This window comes from Salmo trutta, chromosome 6 (genome assembly GCF_901001165.1).
Source record: "Salmo trutta chromosome 6, fSalTru1.1, whole genome shotgun sequence".
NCBI lineage: Eukaryota > Metazoa > Chordata > Actinopteri > Salmoniformes > Salmonidae > Salmo > Salmo trutta.
The window spans coordinates 58,594,156-58,606,734 of record NC_042962.1 but is presented as its reverse complement, the minus strand read 5'-3'; the positions used below and the strand labels follow the sequence as shown (position 1 = coordinate 58,606,734).

The 12,579-nt window shown below is 44.0% G+C and overlaps 1 protein-coding gene and 1 long non-coding RNA gene across 2 annotated transcripts; both read left to right on the top strand.

Annotated features, from left to right (window-relative positions):
- The first annotated feature begins 2,626 nt into the window (after positions 1–2,626).
- LOC115196462 (myosin light chain 3, skeletal muscle isoform) lies at positions 2,627–8,244 on the top strand. The gene is made up of 6 exons (XM_029757320.1): positions 2,627–2,785; positions 3,407–3,467; positions 6,409–6,552; positions 7,062–7,232; positions 7,500–7,577; positions 7,782–8,244. The coding sequence occupies exons 1-6, from the start codon at positions 2,783–2,785 to the stop codon at positions 7,808–7,810; spliced, it is 486 nt and encodes a 161-aa protein (XP_029613180.1). The 5' UTR covers positions 2,627–2,782; the 3' UTR covers positions 7,811–8,244.
- LOC115196463 (uncharacterized) lies at positions 4,667–6,223 on the top strand. Its single transcript, XR_003878859.1, has 2 exons — positions 4,667–5,617; positions 5,722–6,223. It is a non-coding gene; the product is annotated as an uncharacterized LOC115196463 (long non-coding RNA).
- Positions 8,245–12,579: the final 4,335 nt, after the last annotated feature.

Sequence of the window (12,579 nt, the reverse complement as noted above, 5' to 3'; positions counted from 1 at the left end):
TTCCACACAGGCACAACATTTCCAACATTGTTTCTGACAAAAACAACTTCAGACAAAAGTACAGCCGATTGGGCAATAAGTGGCCTCTGGTTCAATGCAAACTCTGTTTAAGTGCAACACAGTCCCAATTAAAATACTGTAACTATCCTTTTTTAATTGCTTTGGATATCTGGATTCGGTGCAAATCCACCTATTCGTGTCCATCCAAGCCGTTGCATACGTCATAGATCAGTACTCAGCTGTAGGCTATAGCCTTTTCCATGGCATTAATGAATTGTAGAACAGAACATTACTACGTAGTTGTGAATCATTACTCATTCTTTATGCTGTTGATTTCCATGTCTTTTATACACCACACGCACGCTATAGCTATAATCTGTCAGCACAGACTGGACTCGTACAACCTTTATCTCAATCACATGGATTATTCTATTTCTTTCAATAGTTGCCAGGCTTCGATGTTTTAAAATGTTATCAACGTTCTCAAACACCATTTCAATAACGTATCATACAACATGCATCCTATATCATAGACGTGTTGATATGTAGCCTGTCCACTTCTGACAGCCCAGACATGATTTATTTGTCCTGTGTTTTATGGTGTTATGCCACAGGCCTATGACTCTCTCAATCTTGGACCATAGGTAGGATAACAAACTTATTCAAGAATAATTGTTTCTTATAGTAGGCCCACATTGTTTGGTTATTTTGCTACTCTTCATCATGTATTGGTAAAACATACAACACACAAACTGGGTAATGAAAACAAGAACAAGCCTTTCCTCTTCCAATAAAAATGCCATCTCGTTTGTTAATATGTGGAGGATCAGTAGTGACGTGTCAGTCCCCCTCTGTATTTCTTCATAATTTCACTTCAGTTCGCAAGAGGCTGAATGTATCTCACCGGAGAAAGCAGCTGTGAGAGAAACAGTACCCCTTCTGTATGTGTAGGCCATCTATCTGATGCTGTCTGGTCAAAAAGACTATGCCATTGTTGCCACCTGTAGCATTGAATACAAGGGAAGCCAGCGATCATTTGGCCTACCTTGATAAAAAAATAATATGAATAGCCACACCAAAACAACGTGTCAAGGGAAGCCAGCTTGGATATGCCATCACTCCTATCACAGAAAAATACCATGAGTTGTTGCATCTCGATTTCTTGTTGTCCACCGGTGGCCTTGTAGCTAAAATTGTCCCTTTCCTAAATTTGCCATGGATGGAGATGGTGGTTTGTGATTTGTGGTTTTACTTAGTTCTCTGCACTGGTCAATGATTATTTTTATTATTACAGTGATTTTGATTCAACCATAGAATACATTGTGCCCCTGGACTAAGAAGATAAAGTTCAATATGTAGCTAGATGTAGAAGGTTAATGTTAACTAGATAACATTGCCCATGAAAGGAAGTTAGGCTAGCGAGCAGACGTTTTAGCCAGGTAGCCTAAGACAACAAAAAAATAAACGCGTTTACTGTATGACAATCATAGACCGTTTCGTCAACGTGCAAGAGGAGGATGGCGTTTCTCTACAAGTAGGGGGAGTCAACATGTTTTCTACTTGCACGAATAAACACACAAATCAGAACCATGAACAGCCACATTTAGCTTACATTGATTGGACAGTTTGTTTGTGGTATCACTGTTTTATACTAAGCATGTGTGATTTGATGGTGTTGGAATAGTGGAGGCAGCTCCTGTTTTCTTTGCTACTTTCAGTAACGGTTCTAAATCATTAATCTGAAAATATGGGACACATGAACTTTCTTGACCATGCTGTAGGTCATGTAACTGTCTGTTACATACAATATGCTTTGTGGACTCCACCGGACAGAGGTTGCTGTCCAGTTTTGTGATGAAACAAAGGTGTGGTTTAATGTATTCTGCCGCTGTCTACTTATTGTCTCGGCCTTTAGGCCTATATATCACTGTGTCAAGGCATATGAACTAACAGGTTATAGAGCAAACAACACAATTATCACAACACATAGGTTGTAATATGGCTTTTTTCTGGCTTGGCTTCCCCGGTGATTTTTTTTTTTACCCACACACATCTACTTATTAGCCTACCACCGAATTCGTGTCAGTTGTTTAAGGCCTAATGAAAATAGGTGTGCAGCGTCAATAGGAAAAGGCTGACTTGATCTTTAGGGCGCTATGCTTATTATGGCCCAAAACTATCCAGTTATCCGTTGTGCTTCATGACGTACTGTTGCTGCGGACCCAGCAGGACCCTGCTTTTCGTTGTGTGTTTTGACTACTCCCCTATACAACCATAAGAGGAGGAAGACTCTCACCGTTTAAAAATATCACATTGTAAATATGAGAAGCTTTCTGCAGTTGTAGGTTCTGTTGGTTCGGCGCATATTTTTTTAAATCCGCGCCGGAACACGCAAATCCAGCCCATTTCAGTGCCCATCTATCACTCACCTACTCCAGGCTAGAATGTCAACCAACAACATCATTTGCGACCCTTGTAAAAGGGTTTGGAAATGCTGACCCGAGACAAGGCGTCTCGAATCAGTTCCTTAGCCGACTAAAAATAGCCCTGTCCCCGTCCTTCTAAAGGCCTGCTAGCGCTCCGAGAGGACCACAGCTCCACTTTCCGTATTGCCCTAAGAAAGTTAAAGAAGTTCCAACCCGTCACCTGACCCGCCCCGTGACATCACGACCCGATCATAAATAAGAGAGGGACATTGAGGATGGTTCAGGACCACTCTCTCTCGGGACTCCGGCTTCTTTAGTTCTTCTTTCTGCCCCGTGTCAACTCCTTCATCTCCGTAATGGTGTGTACTTTTGGATTTACCACTGCCTGAATGATTTTTTTGTGCCTGTACATTTGTGTGGCTTTGGGGCTATTGGATTATGTAAAAGGCTGACGTTGCTTCAGAACTACCATGGGACATCTGTGTGATTTGGTATAGAGATTGGATATCAACACTTGGGTGGTTCCTTTCTTTGTTAACAAAATAAGCCACTGTCATACTCCATTTTTTGGGGAAGAAACCAAGGTGGAAGTATTAGATTAGAGTTTCTCATTTGGCTCCACAGAGAAACCTTGGAATATATCCCTAATGCTAATCTGTACATCTCTACATACTTGTACCATTGAAAGCATTTAATCTAGCCATCGTCACACTAACTACTGTAATTTCTCACCTAGTGTCTAATTCATGTATTGTTCTATATCTAGAATGTAGACCTTCTATACACCTGTACTTCTATGTTATTCTGTTGAGCACCTGCATCACTTTGAGATTAGTCTCTATCACCATGGTGCCGGCGATGTGTTGGTACTTTGAGAATGTCAGGACGCCCGTGGTGCGTGGTGGTGGATTGGTTATAACAGGTCTCAGATCAGGTCCTAGGGACTCATCCTTGTCTTGTGCTGTGTGCATCTTTAATAGACTGATGCTGCTCCCGCTGAGGCATCCGGCGCCTCCGCTTTTACGGCCGACCAGATCGAGGGTAAGTGTGTGTGTGGAGTTTCTTAGACAGAACAAAGAGAGGGCCCTATCTACTCTCACTAGGTGAGGACTCTGTGTAGGACTAGGTGAGGACTCTGTGTAGGACTAGGTGAGGACTCTGTGTAGGACTAGGTGAGGACTCAGGGTCTTTACAGATAGATAGCTCGGTGATAAAGCATGTCCCCTGTGTTTTACAAAGTAGCACTCCCCAAGTTCAATAGGCAAAATTACACTCAGTCAAATAGGTCAAGTTGCCCCCAGAATAAGTTCCCCTGTGGACTAGCTTTAGTTAGGCTCTCACAGTAGAATTGTATGATCTGCATGGTTTCTGCACCATGAGGTCCCCTCTGTGAGGGCCTAACAAAGTGTGATAAGTCACTGGAAATGACCTAAGTTGGGTCCACTAGTTTTGGAGCCCATGGCCTTGACAACACAAGTGCAGAATAACCCAGGGGCTTGTTCAGCTGTCCAGAGGAGATTAGTGTCCCTGCTTCTATTCTGAGCAGCACTGTCTTGTCTTGAATGACAGAGCACAGTGGTCCTTAGGGCTCGCATGGCAGCCGCATCTCCGTGCAGCAGGAGCCTGATTTCCCCCCCCCCACACCCTTTGTTCCTCACTGAAGGACATGATCTTTTAAAAGACTCCTTCAGAGTGGCTGTTGTTTTGTGTAGAGCTAGTTGGTGTGTAGAGCTAGTTGGTGTGTAGAACTGGTGACAGTTGGTGTGTAGAACTGGTGACAGTTGGTGTGTAGAACTGGTGACAGTTGGTGTGTAGAACTGGTGACAGTTGGTGTGTAGAACTGGTGACAGTTGGTGTGTAGAACTGGTGACAGTTGGTGTGTAGAACTGGTGACAGTTGGTGTGTAGAACTGGTGGCAGTTGGTGTGTGTGTGGAACTGATGGCAGTTGGTGTGTGTGTGTGTGTGTGTGTGTGTATGTGTGTGTGTGTGTGTGTGTGTAGAACTGGTGGCAGTTGGTGTGTGTGTGTGTGTAGAACTGGTGGCAGTTGGTGTGTGTGTGTGTGTGTAGAACTGGTGGCAGTTGGTGTGTGTGTGTAGAACTGGTGGCAGTTGGTGTGTGTGTGTGTAGAACTGGTGGCAGTTGGTGTGTGTGTGTAGAACTGGTGGCAGTTGGTGTGTGTGTGTGTGTGTGTGTAGAACTGGTGGCAGTTGGTGTGTGTGTGTGTAGAACTGGTGGCAGTTGGTGTGTGTGTGTGGAACTGGTGGCAGTTGGTGTGTGTAGAACTAACTAGTGGTAGGTAACTGGTCAGAAAAGGGTGAGCTGGAAATGAACTGTTGAGGCCCTTTATTCACTTTAGCACCTAGTTAAGTATCACGTCAGTCAGTGGCAGTCCAGTGGTATGTACACTGTCCTATACTGGATACATCATTAACACACTGTTCTTAAGACCATATACAATCACTGTATGTACAATTATTGTATAGGTGTTATTTTATCAGACAAGTAACTATTAGAACAAATTGGTAACACTTATCAACTTTCATAATTAAGCATTAATAAACAAATGTTTTTTCATTATTTGTAAACATTTATAACCATTTATAATGTAATAAAAGTTATTATAAAGTGTTTCCTAAAGAATCCACTGCTTCTGCATACTCTAGACTAGAGAAATTGCTATTGGCTGGAGGAGCAGCTAGGCTGGGTGCTGCAGGAATACAGGCTGGCCCTATTGGCTGGAGGAGCAGCTAGGCTGGGTGCTGCAGGAATACAGGCTGGCCCTGTTGGCTGGAGGAGCAGCAAGGCTGGGTGTTGCAGGAATACAGGCTGGCCCTATTGGCTGGAGGAGCAGCTAGGCTGGGTGCTGCAGGAATACAGGCTGGCCCTATTGGCTGGAGGAGCAGCTAGGCTGGGTGCTGCAGGAATACAGGCTGGCCCTATTGGCTGGAGGAGCAGCTAGGCTGGGTGCTGCAGGAATACAGGCTGGCCCCATTGGCTGGAGGAGCAGCTAGGCTGGGTGCTGCAGGAATACAGGCTGGCCCTATTGACTGGAGGAGCAGCTAGGCTGGGTGCTGCAGGAATACAGGCTGGCCCTATTGGCTGGAGGAGCAGCTAGGCTGGGTGCTGCAGGAATACAGGCTGGCCCTATTGGCTGGAGGAGCAGCTAGGCTGGGTGCTGCAGGAATACAGGTTGGCCCTATTGGCTGGAGGAGCAGCCAGGCTGGGTGTTGCAGGAATACAGGCTGGCCCTATTGGCTGGAGGAGCAGCTAGGCTGGGTGCTGCAGGAATACAGGCTGGCCCAATGCTAGCGTGTGTTGATTACTCCGGAGTCAGCATTCTTATGTTTAAACCGAGCCGGGCAGGAGGAAACGTCCGTGCCCGTATACGGCATGGGTTTCTTAGGGCGTATCGATTGTCAGTCGGTGGTTCTAAATGCCAAACGCCAGCTGGCCTTGTAGGGGGGAGGGAGGGGGGCAGCTGCTGCAGTTCAGGAAATCACATAAGGCCAGTAATCTGTTGGATCACTTTCAATTGGGATTCACAGTGGAGTCCAGAGAAATAGTGACCCGCCTGCCATGCTACCTTTCTGCACCTCTACAGTTGATAATTATTCAGGGGACAATGAGGGAGGAATCTGCTGCAGGGCAACATGAGACATGTCGTTTCTCACCATTCTCCAGTGCTGCATTTAGAATGAACTTTTATGAGGACGGTGAACTTGGTCATTGATTGCGTGTAGTTTTACTAGAAGTATTGAACAAATATCTGGTCTGTTTTGCCGTTGGTTCACAAAACAGAATGACTAATAACGACGAAGCTCCTTTTCGTCCCTTTCAATAACTAAAATATTACAACTTTGATTTATTGAAACATTTTGAGTGTGAACAAGAGTTGTCAGGTTACTGTATGTTTTTGCACACTTTCCGCTTGTCTTCATCCAACTCATCGTAACTCTTCTGCGTTTCCCTCCACCCTCCAGACTTCAAAGAGGCTTTCGGGCTCTTCGACAGAGTCGGTGACAGCATGATTGGATACAACCAGGTGGCTGATGTCATGCGCGCCCTGGGACAGAACCCCCAGAACAAGGAGGTTGCAGCGATCCTGGGAAAACCATCCGTCGATGGTGAGACCACCACTACTCCTATAGGGATAGGTTGTGAGAACGTTGTGAGAACGTCATGATAGGTTCAGGTAGAAATGTAGTATGAAGACCAAACAGGCCTCTCTACTCCTGTAGAATAAGTCAGGATGTCTGTTCTAGTCATGACATTGCAAAGTCCCACATACGTTTGCCCTACTGAATGTGGCCCCGGGGATGGAATAGTCCCAAAAGTGTAAATCCCGCCCCATCTGGCCCTCCGGGTGGTCTTGATCAAACACTCCACGTATTTGAAAAAAACAAATACTCTTTGAACCCACATCTGGTAACGATATGAATGTTAATTTAGTTGTCTGGTTGAAAGACTGATTATATAAAATAATGATGTAATGACCGTCACTAGCGAGACACTAATGTTTGTCATTGACGTGGTGTGCATGATGTGATCGTATGAAAACAAGCAATGGAAGGCTATAGATGGACCACCCTACCGTGTGTGACTAACGTCGATCTCTTCTCCTTCGTCGTGTCAGATATGGCCAACAAGAGGCTGGCCTTCGCTGATTTCATGCCCATGATGGAAAAAGTCGATAAAATAGTGAAGGGTACACTTGATGACTACGTAGAGGGTCTCCGCGTCTTCGACAAGGAGGGCAACGGCACCGTGTCTGGGGCTGAGCTGCGCATCGTGCTGGGCACACTGGGTGAGTGGAGTCGATACATTTAGACACGTTACACTACAGCACTGACTGGGCACTGGGTTAGGGGTTAGCCAGCTAAAAGGTCTGGTTGGCTGGGTGACATCAATCCCCTGACCACCCTACACCCTAGGTACGCTACTGCCAGATTGCTTACACCTGTCTAACCGTCTCAGATCTACACAAGTGCTTCGGGTGTAGGGTGTGTTGGGGTTGATTTAGCATTCAGGATGTGTGTGTTTTCCTGACTGGCTCGTTGTTGGTTCCTGTTAGGTGAGAAGATGTCCGAGGCCGAGATTGATTCCCTCCTTATAGGTCAGGAGGACGAGAACGGCAGCATCAACTATGAGGGCAAGTCTTGTTCAACCTCTAAAGAGCAAATACCCAGGATCCTGCACAGATCTGTTTTAATAACACTATCATTCAAACATTTGTACTCTTATTTAAATTGATCAAATTGATGTTTATCAAACGATTTTATAAATTCGTTTTTTTATGATTTTTTTATTTAGGTTTCTTGCTCCTGTACTTATGCGTCCTCTGTTCTCCCCACAGCATTTGTCAAGCACGTCCTGTCTGTGTAAGATAGATCAGCTCTGGATGCCGCAGCACTATCTCCCAGACCCCATGGTGTCAGGACTGTTTTTCTAAAGACCAACCTAGGAAAGAAAAGGACTATAATGGGATGTCGAAAAGCCATTCTGTGTTTGTTTTATTTTCGTCCGTCAACTTTTCAACTCTTCACTCCTCCTCTCTACGGAAGTTACCTCTCCGCTGTCAGATGACGACCCTGGCCTCGCCTCCACCTGGGGCATGTTTCTCCACTTGGGGTGGGACGGTGACCACTCATCAAGTGGGAGGTTGTACCCTCTGCCCCGCCCACCTCATGTCATCATCATCTTGCCGGCCATGCTGGCTGGAAAAGATTGTGGATCGGCCGCCAAGCCCCTCCCCCATCAGTTATATTTATTTTCACTCTGTCGTTTCAGAATAAACTTTTCCAAAAGTACATCCCCCACCTGGCTTGATTCTTGGTCTTCTTCATTGAGCTTGTGACGATGTACTATTTTAGAGGTGTCCTCCATGAAAAGATAAGACAGGAATATAAAGATGTGTATCCTCTGTCTAAAGAAGTGTATAAATACACCTTCAATGAAATACAACTATCATATATCATAGCATATTTTTTTCATAAACATGTAGTTATATTAAATATGAACTACTGTCACCTGTTGACTGAAAGAACACAATTTGCTGGATCTACAGTTACATGTTGCAATGGTAAGTTAAAAGGATGCATTATTGTTTTCAATGGGGGGGGGGCTGAAAACTAGCATTTATTGGCAGAGAGTTTTGGAACTCTGTTACTGGTTTATTAACTAAACTCCATCCCACCAAAACAGGCTGAAACTTAAGGCATTCTTATCAAAACAGCTCTTACACTAAAAGGGCATTATCATTTTCACAATTTCACAGTATTATACCAACCTCATAGTGTGGAAATATATAATACAGGAAAGTCACGTTTTTGACTGCAATGGGCCTTTAATGGGATCAAAATAGGAAGGTTGAAGACATTACAAATAACTTTTTTTCCATCGACTGTTTGACACATCTTCAGAAACCCAAGGATCACACTTAGCATCTACCATGTTTGACTAGTCCCAGACAGCCGTGCCATTTATCCATACATGGGTATTGAAGTATCATCAAATAACATAGAGAGTGGCTATATCATAAAGCATTTTTGTACTGCAGAAAATGTATGTTAGCCCACTCTAAAATCCACTGTAAAACATTTTCTATTTTGGTACATACTTGCTGTTGAATGAAATTACCAATTCAAAAGGTTAGTTCACAATCTCACTGGATTAGAGAATAGCAAATCCCACACTGATGGGGGATAAGAATTTGTTCTTGACTTGCCTAGCTAAATAAAGGTTAAATATTTTAAAAATACCCTGAGGGAAATTTCGACTTTTCAATGTAACACAAAACATATTGGGTTTTGAATAAAATAACAAATGAAAAAGTTTTGTTAAAAATCTTATTGGATTATTGAAGCCCAAATCCCATACTACCCTAGGATATATCATCCGTTACGTATGTAATGTGTAAGGCAGAGAAAATATGTCCACTCTCTATAGCCCTGTAGCTCAGTTGGTAGAGCGTGGTGTTTGCAACACCAGGGTTGTGGGTTCGATTCCCACAGGGGGCCAGCACAGAAAAAAAATAAAAAAATAAAAAAATAAAATAAAAAGAAATGTATGCATTCACTACTGTAAGTCGCTCTGGATAAGAGCTTCTGCTAAATGACTAAAATGTAAATGTAAATATGTCGTAGGTTCATTCAGCAGGCCTAACCTCCGCCCAGTAGATGGCAGCAAATTCAACAGATGAGGCTGTAGCCTTCCCTTGAAGAAACGCATTCTCTTTTGTTGTGTCGGTTGGGTGAAAGTGTTACACGGGAAAATGTTCTCAAAAGCTGTCAAAACGTGTTTAACTGGTGTGAAAAATGTATGTCGAGGTGCACAGATACTCTCTACTGCAAGTGCCAGATACGTTAGTTTTGAGCAGTACATAAGTTATGTATTGTTTCTATGGAGAATAGTGTTGAATTCATCAAAATGATGCATAAACATATTTTAGTTTTACAATGTCATGTAGTCAGCAAGTAAAATATAGCTAGTTAGTTATATTGTTCAACATTTCTGCTGACCCGCTAATGCGTAACTGGGACACAGACACCTTGGGGAAGGAACACTTAACCAGAAATACCTAGTTACGCTTAGTTAGCTAGCTTGGTAGAGGGTTTGAGTCCATAATAACTCAGCTATACAACACTGCATACATACTCCCTAGTCATGAAACCGACTATCCTGATTGATTGAATGGTTGCTTTGTTTAATTCTTGACTTGGTTTAACCTAAGTTTGACGTTATCTAGTTTACTCAGTCCTTGGCAATAGCATGTGACTGCGAGTGCACCCGATTAGACTACAACCACCCCATTAAAAGGTGGAAACATCTTACCAATCACACCATTAAAAGGTGGAAACATCTTACCAATCACACCATTAAAAGGTGGAAACATCTTACCAATCACACCATTAAAAGGTGGAAACATCTTACCAATCACACCATTAAAAGGTGGAAACATCTTACCAATCACACCATTAAAAGGTGGAAACATCGTACCAATCACACCATTAAAAGGTGGAAACATCGTACCAATCACACCATTAAAAGGTGGAAACATCTTACCAATCACACCATTAAAAGGTGGAAACATCTTACCAATCACACCATTAAAAGGTGGAAACATCTTACCAATCACACCATTAAAAGGTGGAAACATCTTACCAATCACACCATTCATATGGTGAATGTGGATTTTTCCACCTTTTAATGGGGTGATTGGTAAGATGTTTCCACCTTTTAATGGTGTGATTGGTAAGATGTTTCCACCTTTCGCGCTTTCGTTTATCTTTTGGCTTCATTGCTGCCTAGTAATCAATACTGTTATGGTTTGTCGGTGACCGAACGCACATTTTCCCCGATCAGTTCTGAAGTTTAACCCGAAACAGTCATACTGGATTGATAAAGTAAGGTTAGCCAAACGTGTGTTTAACAAACCTAATTTACAGTTTATAACAATAGCTGATCCCTATCTGAATTTTAACATAGTCGCAGTGTAATGATTTCATAGATTCTCAAAATAATTTCGTTTGATCAGCATGGTTGCAAACTTATTTACCACAATCCTGGAAATCATAGGCTGTCATTGTAAATAAGAATTTGTTCTTAACTGACTTGCCTAGTTAAATAAAGGTTAAATAAAAAATATCAGCAAAAATGAAATACCTTAGTACCATCACGCAAACTGCAGGTCCAAGATCAGTTATACAGTTTTAAAAAAGGGTGTGTATTTGTATGCAGATCTCAGACCTGTTATTAGAGCTTGCCACATTGTTAGCTTGTTCCTGATACCAGCCATAAAGGTACAGTCTGGGATTTGTGAACCAATAAAAATACAATCTGGGATTGGGGAACCCATAAAGTTACAATCTGGCATCTTGGAATCTGTTCAGTCGTAATTATCATTCTTTATATTTCATTTATACATTTTCTTGCATTTTTGCTTGCTTTGGTACTTTATTTTGCATCCTCTCCATTAGATTACTCGGGTCAGCTCAACATTTATATTACCCACAACACAGTTTTTTTTATTTTCAGGAAAAATGACCAAGACAAATCAACTCAGTGCCCCCACTGTCCTGCCCTCAACCCACTGGCAAGGAAAACATGCCAGACATGTTTTGGGATCTAAAAAACATGGAGACCCTTCAGGCTGGGCAATACGGTCAAACACCGTAGTTTGGGCAGAACGCTAAAGCGAGCCTGGCTTGTGGGAAGTGTTTTACCATTTCACACTTTTGAACTGAGCCGAGCTGGCCTGGTTATACGTGTTTCCACTAGGGGACCTCATGGACCAGGGGAGGGACATCATGGACTAGGAAGGGAACCTCGTGGACTAGGGGGGAACCTCATGGACTAGGGGGGAACCTCATGGACTAAGGGGGAACCTTGTGGACTAGGGGGAACCTCATGGACTAGGGGGAAACCTCGTGGACTAGGGGGGAACCTCATGGACTAGGGGGGGAACCTCATGGACTAGGGGGGAACCTCATGGACTAGGGGGAAACCTCATGGACTAGGAGGGAACCTCATAGACTAGGGGGGGACCTCATGGACTAGGGGGGACCTCATGGACTAGAGGGGACCTCATGGACTAGGGGGGACCTCATGGACTAGGGGGGAACCTCATGGACTATGGGGGGAACCTCATGGACTAGCGGGGAACCTCATGGACTAGGGGGGAACCTCATGGACTAGGGGGGGAACCTCATGGACTAGGGGGGAACCTCATAGACTAGGGGGGAACCTCATGGACTAGGGGGGGAACCTCATGGACTAGGGGGGAACCTCATGGACTAGGGGGGAACCTCATGGACTAGGGGGGAACCTCATGGACTAGGGGGGGAACCTCATGGACTAGGGGGGAACCTCATGGACTAGGGGGGGAACCTCATGGACTAGGGGGGAACCTCATGGACTAGGGGGGGAACCTCATGGACTAGGGGGGAAACTCATGGACTAGGGGGGGAACCTCATGGACTAGGGGGGAACCTCATGGACTAGGGGGGACCTCATGGATACATAGGGCCCCTGATCTCTGACTTGACTCAATTCGAGACCACATTTGTAACGAGTACAAACGCGTCAGAGACGAGACCAAGACACTCAAAATGCGGAATGAAAAGTAGACCGAGACGTGTTTCAATACTGCAACA